Raw genomic sequence first — 13,482 nt, forward strand, 5'->3', positions numbered from 1 at the left:
TTACCGTGTGACTTAACTTGCTCTGTGCAGCGATTGGTGCTGCTCTTTGCTTCAAAAGCCTTTGGACAGACAGAGCTCTGTGGGTTCCAGTGCATTATAATCTACTGGAGGGTCTGTCTTCCTTTGTAGAGAGCACAACTAATGGCAGGACCAGGAGCATGTGTCTGCCAGGTGTGCAGTAAGTAACCGCCATGACAAAGAAAAGGCTAGATAATAGGATGAGTTAGTGGCAGATCTTGGACTCTGAGAATATCTCTATCTCTTTTTATTTTCTTCATTATGCCCATCACCATGAAGTGGGAATGGCCATGCTTCTCATCTTTCCGGTTTGTTTTGAGATTTCTTCTGTCCCTTAATTTCCTTAGCTGCTGGTGTCTTCTTTGACTTACAATAGCTGAAGTGGACAAGTGTGAAAGTTTACATTTTCCGGGGGGATGCTGGAACCTGGGAAAGTGAAGGGGCTTTCATTTAACTGGCCTTCTGGATGGAGAGGTTGAACAGTGGATGCTCGCTCCTCTTGGTCGTCATGTCAGTGTATCTCACTTGGTGACAGAGCACATCCCACCCAGTCGCACACAGTAGGGCACTTAGAAGTCAGGGTTTTGTCTCAAGTTCAGCCTGTGTTTGAGTGACACGGAACCGGGCGGTGGATCTTTCTGCTCAGGTCTTTGCAAAGTTGGAAAACATTTCTTTTTCCTTTTATGTACATGAGTGTTTTGCTGGCATATGTGTAATTGTGCCACTTGGGACTTGAGTTATAGATGGTTCTGAGACACTGTGTGGGTGCTAGGAATTGAACCTGGATCCTCTGGAAGAACAGTAAGTGCTCTTAACTGCTGAGCTATCTCTCCAACCCCAAAAAGCCAATCAGTCATTACCTCTCTCCTGCCCCCCAATAGAAGAAATATAGGCTGGCCAGATCCCCAGAGCTGTTTGTTTGCTGCCTGTGTTATTCTAGCACATTTTGGTATCTGAGCCAATGTAGACCCTGGGGTGCTTGTTTCTGAACCATCCTTGAAGCAGTACTGCATCGAGCAGGTGTGGCTCTGAAAAAACTCCCATTGCTGGAGGCATTGTGAGTACCTCAGATGTCAGACCTTATACCAAATACTGTGCATATTTTCATTTTATCTGGAGCAACTCCACGAGACAGCCATTCTCAGTGTATGAGCAAAGTGCCTTGGAAGAAAACATTAAACTTGGGACCCGGGATTATATGGCCCAGAGGTGGACAGCAGGCTCTGTGTTTGAGCTCTGGTCTGACTCAGAAACTGCTGCTTCTGAACTGGACCACGTGGCATCTGCGTTTCCTTCCGCTTCAGATAGCGTGTCAGTGTCCCCAGTCTCTAGAGATGCCCAGTGACTGTGCAGTGTGAGAACTGGAGGAGAACGCCCGGGCCAGAGCCTCGAGCACTGCCAGCGCCTTGTTAGGCAGACTCGAGGTATTATCGACGAGGAGGCGCTCAGGGAACCGAAGCTGTCGACCCATCCAGATCCACTAATGTCACACCCATCAGTCACCGTACTTGGCTTCCCTCTGGCTCCCCCACTCCCCTTTTCTTTTGGATCAAATTAACTTTTTTGACAGATGTTTGGAAAACAGTCTTATCCTGTAATTTATATTTATAAATCCTCTGCTACAGTGTGGTCCCCATCCTCTGCCTTCACCGAAGCCAGAAAATAACCTGGGAAAATGCCACGTTTCCTGTTCGGAGTTTGGAGGCTCTTGTCTTCTTAGCACGCTTTTTGAGCTTTTGACAATTCTAATGTCAGGAGGTAGAGAGCCAAGCGTGATTCTTCCTTGAGATGTTTTAGATTCTCGAGAGGTAAACAGAAACAGCTTGCGGTTTGTCCTTCCCCAGGACTCAGAGCTTATCGTTTTGTTTGTTTAAAGTCCAGGCGCTTGTTTTGCTATTCTCTTTCAGATTAGATTTGCAAGAGTCAGTGCAGTTTAAGCTCTTCTGCAAGCTGGCAACCCCCTTGCGCTGGCTTTTCATCTGTCCAGGAATGCCAGTAAGCTGGCTGTCACTACTGCCTTCTCTTCCTCCCGTCACTTCTGCTGTCTTCGCTCAGGTTACTGTAGATTTTGTATGTGCAGTCTTCCTTCAAGGCATATGCTCCTTTGCAGCTGAGGTTGTGGTCTGTGTGTGTGCGCGTGTGCGTGAGCGTGCGCGTGTGTGTGTGCGCGTGTGCGCACGCGTATGCACACGAGTGCACATGTGCACACTGATGGGTATGGAAGCTAGGGCTTATTGGCAAGTGTCTTATTTCATTGTTCTCTACATTACCACCATTATCATCATCAGAGACAGGCTCTCTCATTGAACCCAGAGCTCATCAGTTTGGCTAGGCTGGCAGTGATTTCTCTTATCTCTATACCCTAAAACCAGTTACAGACACATACAGTTGTGCTTGGCTTTTATGTTATTGGAAGAAACTGAACTCAAGTCCTCATTCTTGTCTGGCAGGCACCTCTGTGTCACTTTTACAGCCTTAGGATTTAGTGTTTTCTCTGCTTGGTGCACATTTTTCCATGAGTGAGTGAAGTTCACTAGAGTCATTTTCCTGTCTCCCCTCCACTCTGCTGTAAAACAGACATTGCACTCAAGGGATGGCCACTCCAGCAGGGTCCTCCTGTCCTTCTGCAAGGAGTAGTGCTGAAGACTCTTAATCGGCTTTCTATGTGACAAAGTTTATAGCAGTGACTTTCTACTTTGAAAGTGCCCTCGAGCAAGAGCCTCTTCCTTGTTGCTTTGAGTGCTCTTTAAAAAGTAATATTGCTAATCTTAGGATTCACATATCTTCACTTACAATGGCGTCCTTATTGCACGGCGCTTCTCACTGTTTCAAGAGAAAGAGGAAAAGCATGTCTGAAACTGTGGCCAAATTGGGGGCAGGGGAATGTCCATATTGAGCTCAGTGTCTGAGAAAAGGTCTCCCCCTCCCTCTTTAACAGCTCAGCATCTGGGCTTCATCAGAACACAGGCACAGGGTGTCCGGGGCCTGCAGACTCTTAGCAGGGACACTTGCAGTTTTGCTCAGTTTCAACTTGGCCAGCACTTGAAAGTGTATTAGTGTCCATGCAAATGTGCACATGGGACACAGGCTGTCTGTGGATTCAGCAGGTAGCCCGTCCACATGCGTACTTACTGTAGAAAGAACACTTCCCCGTCTGTGGGAAAAGCTACTGGCTTTGTTCCCCTCCCCCTTGCTCATCTGATTCCTTATTCTATGCGATTAGGTGAGGCTGGCTATGCAAAGCTCACTTGCCACGTGAAACCAGTGTGCCGCCCACCCATACTCACGTTGGGCAGACCTGCAGTGGACTCTTGTGCTTGTCTTCAGGCTCCACTGGATCTTTGTTCTCCTTAGCACAATGTATCAGAATTTTTAAAACATTTATTTGTAGGCCAGGCGTTGGTGGCACACACCTTTAATCCCAGCACTCGGGAGGCAGAGGTAGGTGGATCCTAGCCTGGTCTACAAGAGCTGGTTCCAGGACAGCCTCCAAAGCCACAGAGAAACCCTGTCTAGAGAAACCAAAAAACCAAAACCCATTTATTTGTGTGTGTGTGTGTGTGTGTGTGTGTGTGTGTATTTGTGTTTGTGGGTACCCCTGGAAGCAAGAAGAATTGGCTTTGGCTTTCCCCAGCTGGAGTTACAGATGGTTGTGAGCCTTTGACCTGGTGCTAGGAGCCCAACTCCAGTCTGTCTCACCCAAGTCTCCCTTTCTGGCCAGCTAGACTTTGGTCAAGTGTGTGGGCAGTTTAGAGACTGGTGCCTCCTCCTGCCTCAAACTCAACCAGGGTTTCTCTCCGTCTCCATTCCGTTCTTTAATTCAGTGAGGAGTACCAGTGTGTGTTCCCTCTCTCAGGTCAGATCAGAAGGGCAGTATCATCCCCTTTCTCTTTGAAGCAGCGCCGGTGGAGCTCAGCACCCACTTCTTCGCTGTGGTTTTTTTTCCTTTTTAATTGTTTCGAATCAAGGCAGTAGCATCTGTCTGTCCTCACTATTTAGTGACTTGCAGTGTCTTGCCATAATCTGATTCCTTCTTTGTAAACCTCCTCCTTGACGTTTTCTCATGCTCAAGTTTGTCCTTATCACTTAGACTCATTTCCCTAGGACGGTGTTCTTGTCCTGTGGCATGACACCCACATTCAGCATGGGCATTCTTATGTTCTCATGATGCCTGGCGTCTCCCGTATCCTGATTGCCTGTTCACTCACCTTCTTGCCCGACTGTCCTGTGTGTGAAGGCAGAGCAAGAGCTGCCTTCGGGATAGTTTATTGCCTGCCGGTGTGTAGCACTGCGCCTGGCATATAATGCTGGCAAAGCACATGCTTGCTGGGAATGGATGGCACATCTGTGGCAGGGACCCCTGCAAGGCTTGTGGGATGTGCTACTTGGTTGTTAGTGGTTGGGAAGCTTCTTACCCAGAATTCTGTATTTCTCACTGGCTTCCTACCATTTCTTACAGTCACTTGTCATTTACAAATTATACCATAAAGGGGGCACTTCCTTTCAGCTTTTAGACTTATTTTTTGTCCAATTTTCCACATTGCCATTAACTATTGTTCTGTCTATTCCAGATCTCATGTCTCTGGTGAGGTCTGACTCTTTCTCTTTCTTCATCTGCTCTATTCAGGCAGCCGCTAGGTTCCTTTGAGTCCTTTGAAACAACTGGTCTCCATTTCTGTAATCGGAGCTCAGCCTGCCACCCCAGAGGACTGGACCCCTGCGGCGGATTCCTGGTGGCCTATGGACTCTGCTGCTTGTGTCTACCCTGTCTTGCTCAACACTTCTTATTAATCTTTCCATGGCATACTTGGGTTCTTTTGTTCCTTTGCCTGGAAGTTGTATAGAGTAAATTTCCATTGCCTGCTGTGCGCCTGTGCCCCATTCTCTGGTCTGTTCCCTGCATTGTGCTCCACCCTAGCTCTGGCTGTGCTCTCCCTCCCCTCCCTCTCATTGCCACTGTTCTTAGGTGTGTGTGTGTGTTTATGTAGCTCTGTGTGTGGCATATGTACATGTTTGTGCTTCTATACAAACATGGCTACTCCTAAAATAGCTACATGCTGCATCTACGGCCTGTGCCCCACATGTTCATTTGCACGGACACTAACGGGCTTTCAAGTGCTAGCCAAGGGTAACCGAGGAAAACTGCAGCTGTCTCTGCCAGGGGTTGAGTGTCCTCCTCAGTCATTGTCCACTTTTTGAGCCGTCTCCCTGACCCTTGTAGACTTTTATAACCGACTGGTAGTTGGGCATTCTGTCTCCTCCAGTTCATCAGATTAGTCACTTCCTAAGTAACCTTCACATGCAGCTCCGATAGTCATGCTACAGTGTCGGAAACCCTTCCTGAGTCTTGCTGCCTGTAAGTTGTCTCCACTTCTGGCCTGGACAGGGCTCCCTACCTGCTTACTCAGCCGTGTCTCCCATGCTTTCATCTTTAGGCCTCCACATAGTTTCCATGTTAGTGAAGCCGAACAAACCAGGCCGCTATTTGATTTTCCCTGAATGCAGCTTGTGTTTCCCGCTGTCATGCTTTGGCTAAAGGTGTTCAGTCCAGGCAGGGCTTTCTTCCCTGCCATTCAGCGTTTCAGGACCATTTCACCTACCCCAAATACCGCCACCCCCGCCACCTTTGATGTTCTGTGCTTGCTAGATGGGGTCCCCGCCACATCAGAATGTGTGTGGCTTTCTTTGGTTTCAAGTTAATCTATGGTCTTTGTAATTATCTTTTTCACTTAGACCTTAACTGGCATATGTGTTTTCTGAGGTTGGTGAAAAACAAGCCTAATGTTCTTTGTCAGGTGTTTAGTGAGTGAAATCAATACACGTGTATGCGGCCTGATTGGCTTATAAGAAGTTTTCCTACCAAGTGAATTTTTCTTTTTTTCCATATTTATTTTTATCTATTTATTTTAATTTTTTCAAGACAGGATTTTATTATGTAGCTCTGGCTGTCCTGGAACTTATGGTATAGACCAGGCTGGCCTTGAATGTGCATGCTGGGATTAAAGGTATATACCACTATGCCCAGCAAGTGAGTTATTTCTGTTGCTTTTGTAGGTGTAAGGATGTTAAGGAGAGCTAAAATGTCTCGTGTTTTTCAAGGTTACCTTGCCAGGAGTGCTAACATAGTATATATTTTGTGTGGCCTGTAAACCAACAGTGATTTGTTTTTTACATTTTCAAGAATTTGAATGAGGAAACAAAGAAGAATGTGTTCCAGATATGACAGGTGTCTGCTAAGCTAAAAGCACTATCTGAGTTCTGGCTGTGCCCCCAACCCCCTGCCTCAGTACTGGGGATCAAACTCAGGGCCTCATCTGCCACTTAGCTATATTTGAAGCCTCAGAAATACCCTCTGACCCTTTATGGAAGAAGTTTGCTGACCACTAGTCTAGAAATACACCTGATCTGCCTGGGATTGCTGCTCACCCGGAGATGGGAAACTGCTTCCCTAACAGTTTACCAGGTCCTCCCCAGGCAGACAACAATTCCCTCTGTGGAAAAAATATCCTTAGGCCTGACTTCAGAAGAGTTTTGAGTGGCATGCAAATCTTCCCTGGGCTCTTTGGCACTTGACAGTATCTTCCACAGATAACCAGATACAAATGAGCCGTTCCTTTCCATAAAAACCCTCATCAGAGCCTGGAGGATCGCACAGCTGGTCCCGTTAGACGTCATTGAGAGGGAGGCTCTTAGCATATTTGAAGAATGTTAATTGCTAAGTGTGGGCTGAAGCCAAAGGGCTTCATAATGTCCTTAAGCTGCTGTAAATGTACATAGACTGAGAATTGTAGAATCAGAACAGGTCTGGGGGATCATCAAGTTTAGCCCCTTAAGAGCTAGGGCTGTGAGCCAGACTGCGTGGCTCTTCCCCTTAATCCTCCTGTGTCTCGGTTTCCTCACCTTTAAAGTGGGGCTAAGAATAGCATCTAGCCACTGGGTGTGCAACAAACGTGAACATTCCCCACAGCAACATTTGAATGGCAATGCTAACTATGGGACAGGACTCTCCGCACATGGATGTGTGTCTGCACAAGCATTCATGTTTCATTAGTGTTTTTAGGAGTTGTCTTGTTTTGTAGTTACAGACACTGAAGACTAGAGGCGTTAAATTATTTTCCTTCATTCCTTGACAAGCAGAGTGGCCTAAAGCCTGGCTGCAGCTTTTCATTTCGGTGATATTTCCTTGTTACCATGTGCTGCTTGTAGATGTGTGTTTAACAGGTGTGGATTTAAATTTTCTGTGTGTGTTCATGCACATGTGGGGATATATGTATACATGTGTGCTTGCATGTGAAAGCCAGAGACAGATGCCAGTGTCTTCCTTAGTCACTTTCCACCTTATATTTTGAGACAAGGTCTCTCATTAAACCTGGTGTTCACAGATTCATGTAGGCAGGTTGACCAGCAAACCCCACAGATGCTCCTGCTGCCGCCCCACTAGTGCTGGTGTTAACACACCCATGCTGCTACACTGGGCTTTTCTGCCAGTGCTGAGCTCGGCCTCATGGTTATGCAGCAAGCTCTTTACTGAGTGGACCATCTTCCTGGCCCTTAGTTTTATTTTTCACACAGGATCTCACTCATGCTGGCCTTAAGCTTGCCAGTTCTGTCTCAGCCTCCTAAGTGGTGGGATTACAGGCATGTGTCACCATAATTGGCTTAGATGATTAAACAATATTTATTTTTTACTTTGTATGCATGGATATTTTAAAGCATGAATTAATGTATAATACATGTATATCTGCTGGATCCCCCGGAACTGGGGTTATAGCCAACCATGTGGATACTAGGAATCAAACCCAGGTCTTATGCAAGAGCAAGTGCTTCATCCCTTGGGTGATTTTTATAGCCAGACAAAAATTTTTGGATAAAATAGAAAAAGAATCATTTTATAGCTAATTGATACCATTGTCTCCTGTCTTCCCTGTTTCTCCTCATCTGCCTTTGTGATATGTACAATATTTCATAAGATTGAAGTTCTGTTCATGTAACTATTGCCTCTATCAAGCTGAAAAGCATTTTGTCATTCTAAAGAAAACTTAGAGGGCTGGGAAGATGGTCCAGTGGTTAGGAATGCTTCCTGCTCTTACAGAGGATGTGAGTTCAGTTCCCAGCACCCACATCAAGTGGCTCACAACTGTTTGTAGCTCCAGTACCAGGGGATGTGGTGCCCTCTTCAGGCCTCTGCACATACCTGCACTCACATGCACATAACCCCATACAGACATAGATGGGCACATCAGTAAGCTTGGTACTCCATTGTGCCTTTCTCAACCCCCCTTGGTGGCTCTCAATCTGCTTTTGGTCTTTAAAGATTCACATATTCTATGTATTCCGTGTAAGTGGAATAACACACTGTGTGATCTTGGGGTCTAGCATCTTTCACTTAGTGTAGTTTTGCATTTGCATATACTATATATTATCTACATATTATATGTACCAGCACTTCATTTTTCTGGGGATGTATCACACTTTCTTTTTCCATTAGCCCTGGATGGACATTTGGGTTGTTCTGTCCTTTGACTGTTGGTGCTATCGTAACATTTGAGGGCAAATTCTTGTTTGAATGAGTGCCCATGTTTAGTTCTCTTAGGTTAGCATCTGGGAGTAAAGTTGTTGCTGTCCTCTAATTCCAGGTTTCACTTTTTGAGGGATCGCTGAATTTTCCTTTTTGATGGCAACAATATTGATCTGTAAGGGTTCTGATTGTTCTGCTCTTGTCAGCATAAGCTGTTGATTACGATTATATCATGATATAGTCATTCTAGTGTGGATGGAGCAACATTTCAGCGTAGCCTTCTTTGCATTTCTCTAACACCAGTACTGCCAAGTGAGGGGGTGTCCACTCCCTCACTGTTGGCCTTTGGCTTGCTTTCTCTGTAGAAATCCATCCTCCAGTTCTCTGCCCACTTTAACACCCAGCTGCTTCTTTTTGTTGTTAAATTGTAGCAGACTTTGGATATTAAACATTTTGTTAGATATATATTAAATCTTTCCTACTGTTCTCTGTGTTTTTTCTTATACTAATGTCCTATATAAGGTGTTAAATTTTAGTAAAGTCCAATTAATTGTTTATTTTGTGGTCATGCTTTGGCTGTTGTAGCTAAGAATCTGTTAGTGTTAAGCTTACTAGCTTTATTGTTAAGGTTTTAGTGAATTTGGGGGTAATTTTATTCTTGGCTGCTAGAGGTGGGTACAACTTCAAACTTGTGTTTGGCTATCCAGTTGTTTCAGCGCTGTTACTGGAGAGCTTGTTTCTCCCATGAATAGTCCTGGCTCCTTGCCATTGAAATGCTATGAGAGTTGATCACAGATTCGTGGTTTTTTGATCTCTACACTCTCAGTTCTGTTTCTTTTCTTTCTTTGGCTGTCCTTCTGCCTGTACCATCTTGTTTTGATTGTTATTGCTTTTCAGTGCATTTTGAAATCAGAAAATGTAAGTCTCATTTGTTCTCTTTTCAATATTTCTCTTGTTATTTGTCAGCCTCCTTTGATTCCATGTGAACTGCAAGGTTTTCCCCTTTCTGTAGAAAAGGCAGATGGGATTTTGATAGAGAGGTGTTGAATCTGTGGATGGACTCAGGTATTGTTGCTGCCTTGACAGTATCCAGAACAGGAGATGTTTTTCCATTTTATTTTGGTCCAATTTGGATATACTTTGAATTTCCTGCCTAATTGGTCTGGCTAGAACTTAACTTGGATCATGTGCTAGAATTTTTTTTTTCTCTTTCAAGGCTAAGTGTATGAATAGCTTGCATTTTGTTTGTCTTTTCCTCTGTCTGTGGACTGTTGGGTTGTTTCCATCCATTGGCAGTTGTGAATAAGGCTACTATGCCCACAGAGACATACATCTTAGATTCAAATCCTTGCTTTCTTTTGGGGATATACCCAGAAACAGTTGCCAGAGTGCATGGAATAATCATCCTAATGTACTACTAGATTAGTTTTGCTAATGTTTTGTGGAAGATTTCAGTGTGTATATTTATGAAGTATATGATTTTCTTATGCTTTGTTTGGCTTTGATGTAAGAGTTGTGGTGAGCTCATACAGTGACTTAAGAAGTCCCTCTGACTCTCTCCTTCCATTCCTTAACTTCCCCTCTCCTTTCTCCTCTTAAGACTTTGAGATGGATTGTTGTTATTATTATTATTGTTATTATTTTAATAACTCTAGGATTGACTGGTCAAGTCTTCTACCCCCCACTTTTAAACTTTTTATTTATTTCTCCTGGAAGTATTATGGTTATTGATTTAACTTCTTTATGTATGCAAAGTCTGTTTAGATCTTCTGTTTATTGTTGAGTCATTTTTGATAGTTCATGTATTCCTAGCAATTTGTACTTTTTCCAGAAACTTCCACATGGAATTCCATAGTGGCTGTTCTAATTTACATCTCTCCTTTTTCCCTCACATCCTTGTCAGTATTTATTATTAATTAAAAATATCTGTACTGTGATTGTAGTAGCTACTTAGAGTTTGCTGCACGTCTCTCACTTTGTAAATATTAACTTTTCCTATAACATTTATGAGATGTATACTACTGTCACTTCTGTGTTACATACAGAGAAAACACTTGTCTGAGGTTTAGGTAACAGTCACAGAGCTGGTGTATTAAGGGCTTGAAATAGAATCAAGGTCACAGGAAGCTCAGGTCACAGTATGTAGCTAAGGATGGCCTTGAACTTCTGACCTTCCTCCAAAGTGATGGTTGCATGTACACCACCATATCTGGTTTATGAGTGCTGCTGATGTAACTCAGGGCTTTGCACATTGGTGGGCACCAACAGCTATAGCCTCTGCGGCCTGTCTTCGTATTACCTACAGTTCGTACTGCCTTTTTTAAGTGTCAGAGATACCGGCCTTGTTCCTATGTCACTGTGCTGTATTCTTGTTAGAAACCATGGTGCTGGCATGGGTGGGAACACTTGTTTCTTACCTTCCCCAGTAGGACTTGGGCTTCCAGAGAAAGCATGGTGTGGGGGCTCAGGCTAAGGGAAAGACTAGCACCCCCTTCTGCAGTCGTGTAGTGTTCTGCTGTTACTGGGAAATTGACTGTCATCCTCAACTGGAACTGTTTCTTTTGTTGGGAATGGAGAGAAAGAATTGATTTTAAGTGTACTTGTCTGAAAGTTTGACAGCGGCTCCACTGAAATTACACTTAACTTTGGGAAGTCTCTGAGATTTTAAGTGGACCCTGGTCTTTCATAAGTCATATCTGTAGAAAGGCGAACGCGGTTGATCTATGCACAGATTTTGCTTCTTTTTATTTACTTTTTTCACCAATGTCTTCCAGGGTCATTCAAACACACAGAAGAACATCCTTCAGGTGGATCAGAACTGTGTTCGCAATTCCTATGACGTCTTCTCTTTGCTGCGGTAAGAAACTCCTTGGAGTCTCCTGGATTTGGATGGCTCTCTCTCATTGTGCGTTTGTGATCTGTGGTGTGAGGAAATGTTGGAGCTTGAGAAGTCATTACTCAGGCTTGGCATTTTTTAGTGAAAGCTCGGTAAATTCTGTAGCTCTAGTGATTTAAGTTTATCTCCTTGACAAAGTCTTTGAAAAGCCATTTCCTCTCATTGGGCAGTGGGAAAGAGCAGTTGGAAACTGGAGATCTTAAACAGAAACTGAGGTACTGGCTGGTCTGTCCTGTAGGCTGCAGAATGAGGACATATTGGGATCTTCCCAACTATACCTTCCCCAGGAGAGCCCACCAACAGCCCTGGGCGTGGCTTAAAGGATCCTGTCTGACAGGCCTTGGGAGCTTTGGAGATGTCTAAGGCTCAGAGGCTTAAGTGCCTCAGCTCTCTGTATGTGTATGTCTGTATATACAATGTTTGAGATTAACTTTGAAAGATTTAAAAATTTAGCTTCACATGTGGTAGATCATCAGAAACATTTCCCAGGAGGCATTTCCCTATCCAGTTAGCAGTGACACTCAGCCCTTGCTCCCTCAACTGAGACTGCTAGTCAAAATTTGATTTGGGTAGTGTTTTTCTAGTGTTTATCTAACACATCATAAATTTTAGACCAGTACATATCCTCTATAGGTCTTCTAGTGGAAAAGCCCAGAGGGTTCTCAAAGAATGGTTATCTTATAAACATTATGCAAGGGGCCTTCCCTTTGTGAGCCTCGAGTCTTATATTTGATGACATAGCGTTTGGTTACACGACTTGTGAAAATGACTCCTAAGGGACAGTGATTCTAGAGCAGCCATATACGCATGGTGACTTTTAACTTGTGTCTGAGAGGTGCCTTCACTTTGACTGCTTAGGCTATGTAACAGAACAGATAGGATTTACTAGAACAGACATTCTTTTGAGTCTGCTGAATTGGAGACACAGTGTTAACAGTGTTCAGAATTAGTTGAAATGTACATAAGCTGCTAAAATTTTCTGACCTCCTTTTCTTAGTAAAATGATAGAGAGCATTTTCAAAAAAAAGTTATAAGTATGAGATTGTGTGATCCTATTAGAGGAACCAATAGAATTAAAAAAAATAGAAATCCCAAATCAGAGGAAAGGGAGGCCATTTGGGATAGTGCAACAGAACAGGAGGGTACTTTAAAGGTTGCTGAAAGCTCTAAGTTATTGAAGAGAATAGGAGGTAAAGAGATATGATACTGTAGGAAGTGCTGTGAGTGGGGCTGCAGGTATAGCTCAGTGGAAAAGTACTCACCTGCCATGTGTAAGGTCCAGAGTTCAATCCCCGGTACCTCTAAAGTCCCTGTTTACTCCAGTGCATTTAACTTCTCTGGTTCTTGTGATGGGAGAAGTGGTATTACTAAGTATATAACTTGTATAATTTACAAGTGTTTCCTATCACTGTTGTGGAAACTCATTTCTGCCTAACAACACAGACTCATTTTCTGTTGAGTGTATGTGGGGTGTGGTGGTGTATGCACATTTTATGTGTGTGTGTGCACAAGTGCGTGAGTGCGTGCACACGGGATGGGTGTAGCATACAGAGGCTGGACACGGGATGGGTGTAGCATACAGAGGCTGGAGGAAGGCACTGGACGTTTCACATCATCACTTTCCTCTTTACGTGCTTGAGACAGGCCCCTCACTGAACTGTAACCTGCATCTCTGCTAGCCTGGTTGGCCAGTGAGCTCCTGGGGTCTTCACGTGTCCATCCGCAACACTGTGGTTGGTTACCGTCCTGTTAGCCACTCCCAGACTTCACATGAACCCTCATCTACCCACCAAACCCTCTCTCCAGGCCCAAGACACAGGTTTCTGAGCCAGATTACATGCCACCTGAATAAATCACCCTGCACCCAGGAACTCCTAAACTGTCCTTGTCAAGGTTAGTGGATGTTGTACTGGTTCTTTCAGACAGCCTCAGGCAGCCATGGTCTGCTTTATTCAAAGTATTCTTCCTGTGGTTTTTTGCTGTGGTGGATGTGGGATGATTGCTGGGAAGCTTGTGTCTCTCTCAGACTTCATTTCTTTGTTCTTTTCCC

General features: G+C 44.3%; 1 protein-coding gene across 2 annotated transcripts in view; it reads left to right on the plus strand.

The window, feature by feature from the left end:
• Window positions 1–13,482, plus strand: part of Uvrag (UV radiation resistance associated) — a 238,447-nt gene that overhangs the window by 52,038 nt on the left and 172,927 nt on the right. For both annotated transcript variants that reach the window (XM_040758261.1, XM_040758264.1), the window contains exon 6: window positions 11,311–11,393. In XM_040758261.1, the coding sequence (XP_040614195.1) occupies window positions 11,311–11,393 (83 nt within the window). The remainder of the gene's footprint in view (window positions 1–11,310; window positions 11,394–13,482) is intronic.

The sequence above is a fragment of the Mesocricetus auratus genome, unplaced genomic scaffold (genome assembly GCF_017639785.1).
Source record: "Mesocricetus auratus isolate SY011 unplaced genomic scaffold, BCM_Maur_2.0 Super-Scaffold_4256, whole genome shotgun sequence".
Taxonomy (NCBI): Eukaryota; Metazoa; Chordata; class Mammalia; order Rodentia; family Cricetidae; genus Mesocricetus; species Mesocricetus auratus.